Raw genomic sequence first — 8887 nt, 5'->3', positions numbered from 1 at the left:
GAGGGGGAGTGCGGAGTGGGGACCCAAAGTCCATCTGTAGGCAACTGGACATCCTCTTATAGAAGAGTCGCCAGGAGGAGAGGAGCCAATCAGGGTGCAGTGTAGCAATGATGAAACATACAACTTTCCTCTAGTTCTTTAGTGCTTCCTGTCCGCCCCACTATCATGATCCCAATTCTACCTTGCAAGTCTGGCTAGACCAGAAGATGTACACTGGTACAGACAGGAACTGGAAAATCGGAATCCAGGGTGGATGATCCCTTCAGGACCAGTGCTGAGTGGCGGTACCAGGAGGGTGGAGGGAAGGTAGAGTAGAAAGGGGGAACCGATTACAAGGATCTACATATAACCCCCTTCGTGGGGAACAGACAACAGAAAAGTGGGTGAAGGGAGACGTCGGACAGTGTAAGATATGACAAAATAATAATACTTTATAAATTATCAAGGGTTCATGAGGAGGGTAGGGAGGGAGGGGAAAATGAGGAGCTGATACCAAGGGCTCAAGTAGAAAGCAAATGATTTGAGAATGATGAGGGCAACAAATGTACAAATGTGCTTGACACAATGGATGTATGTATGGATTGTGACAAGAGTTGTATGACCCCCCAATAAAATGAATTAAGAAAAAAAGAAAAAAGATAAGGACTATGGGTTTGTTCTACTGTTTAATACAGTTCCAAAGGCTGGAGCAATGCTACAAGAAAGGAAAACTAAATAAGAAGCATAAAGAGATTAAAACCAAACCGGAACCTATTGCCATTGAGTGGATTCTGCCTCACAGGAACCCAACAGGACGGAGTGGCACTGTCCCTAGGGTTTCCAAGGTTGTGATGAAAACAACAACAAAGTTTTATTGGTATATATTTTACATATCATACAATTTTATTGTTCAAGATTATTAAGAAGATGTATGTAACCATCACCACAATCAATTTCAGAACATTTCCTTCTTGTACTCATTTTTGTTAGCTCCCCACATCCCCCAAACCTCCCTTGTCATGCCTGTAGGCAATTATGTATCCAGGTACTGTCTCTCTGCCATAATGGCCTTTACAGTGCTCTTTGTATGAGAGCAAGGCTATACATAATTCTGGATACTCACTTCAGAGGGGATTCACTGAAGGCTTAATCCACGTGAAAACCCTGTAAATGAATTCTGGACTTCCACTGTCATCTATAGCCTTCTGCAAACAGAATGTTAAGAATTTAAGCTCTGATATCATTCCCTCCTTCAGATTTGGATTTTATTATTTCCTATCCTTGGATCACACAGGCTGGTGTGCTTCCTCCATGCAGATTTAGTTGACACCTCTCTTAGATGGCTGCTAGTTTGGAGACAAGACTTTCAGACCCCAGGTGCTATTCTTTCTGATAGCTGGAAACCAAATGTTTTCTCCACCAGACTTTTCTTTTGTACCCATATCATTAGAGATCTCTTCATGAGGGTGAATACTGAGTAGGGCCATGTCATAAGAATTCATTTTTCTTAGATTGGGGTTAGAATTAAGTGTGAGCCCCAAATCCATTCCTATGTTTACGGTTTATATACGTCTCTGGTTCACTTTAGAGATATGATCATTTCATAATAGAGAGCATTATCAATCATTTTCCCCTGGGCATAAGGCGATTCTATTGACAGTGTCACTGATTGAAAGCTATGATCTTTAAGGAAGCAGAATGTCACACTTTTCTTCCACTGAGCAGCTGGTGGGCTTGAACCACCAACTTTTGGGCTAATAGCCAAACTCTTGACCACTATGCCATCAGGTCTCCCTGCGAAGAGATTAAACTGTCTTTAATTGCTGATGATAATTACATCCAAAACCAACAGGGTCAATAGAGCAGCTACTAGAACTAGACGGTAAGTAAGGCTGCCAAATATAAGAGCAGCTTACCAAAAAAATAGCTGCAAAACCTAACAAGAAAACGTAACAGCAGTCAACTAAGTCCACATAGAAGAAGCACACCAGCTTGTGAGACCCAAAAATGACAAGTCCAAAACTCAAATATGACGAAGGGATAAGTAACAGAGCTTAAATCATGAACACCCAATTTGTGGAAGGCTGTGGAGGACAGTGGGAGCCTAAAACCCATCTGGCTGAGTAGCTAGTTAGAGTAAGCTGCTGGCAGATCCCCTCTAGCCACAGGCAAGAGTCTAGAACAGCCTTACTATCAAACATCGATCATTATATTCCAGATTAGGCTGGATCAAACTTGATACTTGGCCATTGACCTCCCTCTAGGGTCCAGTGGTTCTCAACCTTCCTAATGCCATGACCTTTTAATACAGTTCCTCATGTTGTGGTGAGCCCCCCCAACCATAAAATTATTTGCGTTGCTACTTCATACTTGTAATTTTGCCACTGTTATGAATCGGGTGACCCCTGTGAAAAGGTCGTTTGACCCCCAAAGGGGTCACGACCCACAGGTTGCAAACTGCTACTCTAGACCCAAACTGAATTTGTTCCAGGTACAAGATCTAGTGCTTGTTCTGGCTTTTTAAATAGTGATGGAGGTCTTTTCTTTCTGGTTCATTGTGGTATTTTTATCTTTATATTGCTATTGTTTTATCCTTACCACTTCATTTAGTTTTTGCTCTTTATTGTTTCTGTTAGGTTGAACAGTTTATGGAGCACAGAAGGAGTAGATGCATCAAGATATTAACTGATTTGTAGGGATATAGCATGGGTGGGTGAGGGAAGATGGGGCATGTTAGGGAATTTGGGAAGTAAATAGTGATGGGGAGGGGAAGGGCACACTAAAATTGAATGTAATTACATAGCTCATTTTAAAGGTGATTTAGTCATGGGAGAAAAAGTTCTGAAACTGATATGGTAATGATTGTACAATTCTTCTTGACATGATTGAATGACTGAAACGTATGATGTGGATTTAGTGCTGATAAAACTGGAAAAAAAACCCCAAAACCAAAAAACCCTAACGGAAAAGGCATCAGTTACGCTAGTAACATAACCTATACAGAGCTCTTTATGGTGGAAAGAGAACAAAGCAAAATATCTGACTAAATGGAAACTTATCTCATGCTCTTAGGTGGGATGCCCTAATAGTGTACAGAAGTCAATTCTCTCCCAAATTAATGTGCGCATTCAATGAACTCCTCACTTAGAAGAGGAAGAACAGAGCCACAGCAAGGAGCAGCGTGACCAAGCGGACGTCAAACCCAGCAGAGCAACAGAAGGGGCCTCAGAGAGAACGCCACTGTGATACAGGGCACGATATGTGGTAACGGTAGCTCTTAAGTGGCTGGCTACGGTGACAAAGAAAACTGGATCCCTGGGTTAAGATCACATCTGTCGAAAGGTAAACTAGATGCAAAGGGTACAACCTAACTCTGAAAAGTGAAAGGAATGTGGCATTTCTTTCATACCTAGGGATATGAAAGGGCTTCTTAAGCAAAATCCCCAAAGTGCAAACATAATGTGGAAAGTTGACACTTTTGACTATTAAAAAAAAGAATTCAAAGTTACGCTAAAACAAAATATGAGGTGGATTGATGTAGTGGCTGCAACACTGGGCTCAAATGTCGCAGCATTTATGAGACCCACGCAGGACTGTGATCTTTATGGAAGCACACTGCAGGCAGTGTTTCACTCTGCTGTACGTTGGGGTGCTATGACTCAGAACCAGCCCAGTAACCCCTAAGAACAACATGACAAATTGGGAGAAGATACAGCATGTACGCCAACAAGGGACTAATATTTAGACTATATGTGGAATTAGTGCTAAGGAAAATATAGGAACCCCGAAGCAAAGAAGACAAAAAATAAAACAGGCAATGCACAAAGAGGAAATAAAAACGGCTAACAAATATATGTAGAGATGTTTAAACTCATGGAGTTGAGAAATAAATATGTACGCAATAATTATATGTCAGTGTACACTCTGATAAAAGTTGGAATGATATATGGTGCCAAGGGCTGGATGGGTTTGAGGCCCCAGGAATTATGAGACACAGATGATGAGACTGTGTATTGGTGCAGCCCTTGTGGAAAGGAGCCCTGATCAGGTAAGCGTTGGGCTGCTAAACTACAAGGTCAGTGGTTCCAATCCACTAGGTGCTCTGCAGGGTGAAAGAAGAGGCAGTCTGCTCCCATAGATTTACCACCTTGGAAACCCTATAAAAGGTTGTTAAGAGCTAGACTTGACTCCCTGGCAGTAGGCGTGGGTTCGGGGATGTAGGGATCATCAGATACAGCCAGTAAGATGTGTTTACTGGTGCAGCCCTTGTGGAAAGTAACACAGCTGATTTTGTGCAAAACTACACAAAGTTAGTATGTGATCAGCAATCCTGCTCCAAGTTACAAGTGTCAGGAAGTGTTCCAAGGTCCCTGAGGGATGTGCGCTTGCCTAGGCCCTGGGGTGTTGCTAATGCTTGTGGAATTGGTTGAAATGATCTGTCAATCATTGGGAGAATGGACCGGGACTATGCACTGGGGCACACTCTAGGCTACAAAGCTGTACTTACTCAGAAGCACAAACTAGACACACATGGATGAATGTAGGGCTGAGGGGAAAAGTTAGATACAGAATGAAAGCAACAGTATACTACCACTTACGCCCATGAAAACTCTTGTGCTCAGGATGATTCGTTTTAGAAGGACAGATACGATGGTGGTCTAAGGAAAAGAGGTGGGGAGGAAGAAAGGCCTATGGATGGAAATAAAAAATGTGCAACTAAAGAGCTATTTTGTACAGGCTTATTATTGTGCACCACCAACTGAGGAGTGACACTGACTTAACCTTTGCAGCTGAGGCTCAAAGGGAGGAACATTTTTGTAGGGAAAAATGAAAAGAGAAAAAAGATGACACAATTCTATCAGTGCTAGATTTTAACAAAGATCTAAAGCATGCAGTATTGAGGCCGCAGTAAGGGGTTTGGTATTGTCAAAATAGATGTGACCAGCTGGAAAACTGGGGACCCTTGTTAGTTACAACAAGACATTTAGTATAACTGCCACTTGCCCACACTTGGCAGATAGATTAGCTGGGGCAGTACAGCCAGTCATGCCTAGAGCTCTGGGGTGTTCTTCAGTCTTCCTGTGTGGGACTTTGCTGTGGTTGTATTGTTAGGTGCTGGCCAGTCCGCGCAGATTCAGATGGACCCTATGTACCCTACGTACCCATCACGTGCCCATCACTGCAGCCCCACGTCCATCCCTCTTGTGAGGGCATGATGCCCTGCTCCACGGACTCACCTTTCCCAATAACCGTGTCCAAAGTATGTGAGATGATGTCTCACCATCCTTGCCTTTTAAGGAGCATTCTGGCTGTGCTTGGCTAGTTTTTAGCAAGGTATTTTAATAAATACACAGTAGAAATGAGCTAGCTTGCAGAGGAAGCTAGACAGAAATTCAGAAAATCTGGACTGGGGAGAGGGTGCTCATGGGGTTTGAAAAGCCAACTGCTTCTAGACCCGACCTGGAGGCCCAATCAAGCATCAGAGAGACAGAACAAGAGAGGAAAGCAATGAAAAAGGTCCAGGACCTACATCTGATAACGAACTGTGGTCACTGACATGAAGTATGAATGCAAAGAAAGAGACCAGAGGCTGCAATTGAGGGAATGGTATTATCAGAACAACCACGAGTTTAACATGAAAAATACATGTGACTGTGATCCCTAATACAACTACCAGGCTGCCAAGAAGCTGGCTGAATAAGCTGCACAGGGTCCAAATGGGCACATTCCCTGGCAGCCACCAAGGATGATGAACTCTCATGAGGGAAAGCTAAGGCCAAGCAGATCACATCTGGGGCAGAATTCTCTCCAGAAGGCAGACTCAGAAGAGGCAGATGTGCTTGCAGGAGCCTGAGCTGAATGGCAGTGACCTGAGCAACTCCAGTGTCACTGCCTCAAGGAGCTCTTGGTTTTGGACTTTCGCTTTTCTCTTCCCCTTCCACTGTCGTGAGGATGGTGACAGCTCGCATGGCCTTGGAGACCAAAGCAGCCACCAGCAGGAGTCCCGAATGACTGAGGGGAACAAAACCGCTAGTTTGAAATGTTCCCCTTGGAATTATTAAGGGACAGAAAAACAAGTTCTGTATTTCCCAGCCACTCCAGAGTCTGCTAAATGTGACCATGGTTTAGTTCTCCGTAGCTAACCCACAGCAACATTACATCTGTATACGAGACCGAATATAACGAAACTCAAGGATCAAAATAAGAGTAAATTCCAATGGATAAGGGAGATCTAATGACAGCGTGGTAAACTTTGACCTAGCTGCAACGGCAACAATCCACTCTCCAATGTTTTCTTCATGTTAGCAAGGCTAATGGCTCCCTGGGGGTGTGGCAGGCGAGGTTGGAGGGACCCGGGGAGTTAATGAGAGTACAAGAATGAAGGAAATGCTCCAAAACTGACTGTGGTGAGGAATAAACCACTCTTATTGATGTGATTGAACCACTGAATGGTATGATATGTGAATTTATGTCAATAGAACTGTTGGGGAAAAATGAAATTCAAAGAGATCATTTGTTAGGGGAGTGAACATTTTTTTTCCCTCTTTACTTTTGTTTTGCTTCAATTTTCATTCTTGCTATTAATAGTATCACGTAATAGTTAAAAAAAAATCCACACCCAAACAGCCTGGTTTAGTAGTATTGTCTGCCATCACGTGATCTGTGACATAAACATTATAGGAAGTGAGAATACACCATATCTATGGAACATGAAGTGTGACTGGATAATAAAATAGGAAACAGGTTAAAAAAATAAAGTAGAAAAGAGAGAAAGGAAGAAATTTAAAAAGGCAAGTTTTGAGAAGGGCACAGAATGGTGCAATGGCTTCTGGGCATGAACCCTTTATTTAGATGTTGTCCTTCAGCTCTGACATGCTGGACTCTTGCTGGGCTAGCTGCCCTTGGCTACTCTCACAAGACACAGGAGAGGCAGTCGCTAGCTTGGTGGCTATAAAAGACTTGGCAAGGTGAACTTAATGGCAAGGTTTGAACAGACGAAATGATATCTTCAACCTCTTTCTGCATTTCTTGCGGCACACATTCAGTCACTGAAGTGGCAAGAAACAGACAGCAGGGAGAGGGGCTAAGGAGGTGTGGACAGAGCTGAGGTTTGGATTCAGCAGCTGCAGTTCAGCTCTCAGTTCCACTGCTCACTAGTTGTGCAACCAGCCCCCTGGGTTCTGTGTTGTTACGCACATTTCCCATTTTAAAAACCTCTTAGGGATCGCTGTGAGCATCAAGCCTAGCAAGGGCACGCATACGTCACAGGGTCTTAGAATAGGTCTGAAGCATAACGGAGCCTCAAAGACCTTTATATTCTCGCATCCTGCAAGGCTGAGAGGCACCCTGGGATAAACAGCAGGGGGAGCGTCCTACCTGAACCTTGCGAAACATCTGTAAGTTTATCGCTTTGACTTCTTCGAGCTGCTGGCGAAGGGCCACTAGAGTATCCTGTTTTTCATGGGTGTCCTTTTCCAGTAATTTCATTGCAATTTCCATTTCCGTTTTCATTCCAATTTGTAACTCCAGTTCTTTTTCTAGTTCCTTAAAAGGATATATGCAGGAAATCCTTATTAAAGTAGGTCACAGAAATGTCTCTGACTGAGACTGCATCTTGGGAATGCCTACAATATAAACTGATGGCAGAAGCAGTTAGGGAGGTTTAGAAAAATCGGCCTGCCAGATAACTAGATTAAGTTTTCCCCTGTTTTTAATTTTATAATTAAAACTGCATCAAGCCAAGAGAAAGCTGGTAAGCTGCACTGTGAGCCTAGAGTTTTAGCAACTGTAGTTTCCCAAGCCCCTGCCTCAGGCTGCATGGTTGGAAAGAGCATCTGTCTTGCGTTCGACAGCTGGGAGCAATGTGGATGGTGCCACAGAGGTGAGGCTGGATTCAGAAGATGCAGTTCAGCTGTCAGTTCCTCTGCTGACTAGCTGTGCAATGTTAGAATTTCTGGAATGGGTCACTAGTTTAGAGAGACAATGGTGCAGTCATTCTGAACTAGGCTCTGGCTTGGTTAATTCAGGGCCCAAGTTCCTCGCATCCAAGGGCCTACTAAATTTAGGCCCTTCCACCCCTCTGGAAGTGGACAACTTTGGACTTTCTGTGAGCATCGGCAGGTCTCAGCATGCCATGTGAAGAGTGCGGACAGAAATAGCTGAGGGCCACTAAAGAGGACTTTCTTAAGGCAGCCCGTCCACTCACTCACCAGTCGGACTCTCTTCTCCTCCTTTAACTGCTTCCACACGTCACTGTACATCTCATCCAGACCTTGCCGTGTTTGCTTGTAAGTATCCAGCTCTACTTTTGTATCCTGTTTTGTTATCTGGATCAAGCAAGAACAGTGAGAGGAATGATTTGCTTCTGAAAAGTTACACAGACCAGATAATTTGTAAATGTTTATTTTTCAATTTTGCAAAATACACATAATAATACATTTGCCATCTCAACCATTTTTACATGTACAATTTAATGACACTCACTATTTGGGAAGCTAGCCCCATTAGTCATTTCCAAAAATTTTCCTCACGCTTAAGAGAAACTCAGAGCCCCTTAGACAATAACATGCCCTTTCTTTCTCCCACCCATGCCTACTACCTACAACTGAACTTGAGTCTCTAAATATCTATTCTGGATGGTTTATGTAGGTGGGATCACCCAGCATTTGCTCCTTTGTCACTGACTGGCTTATTCACTCAGCACCATGTTTCTAAGTTTACGCAAGGCTTAATTGCATTTTTTAGGGCTGAATAATATTCCATTAAAGGATAGACAACTTTTTTTAAAAAAATCATTTTATTAGGGGCGCATACAACTCTTATCACAATCCATACACACATCAATTGTGTAAAGCGCATTTGTACATTCATTGCCCTCATCATTCTCAAAACATTTTCTCTCCACTTA

The 8887-nt window shown here is 43.2% G+C and overlaps 1 protein-coding gene across 4 annotated transcripts in view; it reads right to left on the bottom strand.

Annotated features, from left to right (window-relative positions):
- RUFY1 (RUN and FYVE domain containing 1) overlaps positions 1–8887 on the bottom strand; it is a 62385-nt gene that overhangs the window by 17027 nt on the left and 36471 nt on the right. For all 4 annotated transcript variants that reach the window (XM_045284425.1, XM_045284426.1, XM_004696856.2 and 1 more), the window contains exons 10-11: positions 8190–8306; positions 7357–7524 (exon numbers count right to left, since the gene is read on the bottom strand). In XM_045284425.1, coding sequence (XP_045140360.1) covers positions 7357–7524; positions 8190–8306 — 285 coding nt within the window. The remainder of the gene's footprint in view (positions 1–7356; positions 7525–8189; positions 8307–8887) is intronic.

The sequence above is a fragment of the Echinops telfairi genome, unplaced genomic scaffold (assembly GCF_000313985.2).
Source record: "Echinops telfairi isolate 266 unplaced genomic scaffold, ASM31398v2 ScPeMD7_7469;HRSCAF=8507_0, whole genome shotgun sequence".
Lineage (NCBI taxonomy): Eukaryota > Metazoa > Chordata > Mammalia > Afrosoricida > Tenrecidae > Echinops > Echinops telfairi.
This window is presented reverse-complemented; position numbering and strand designations above follow the sequence as displayed.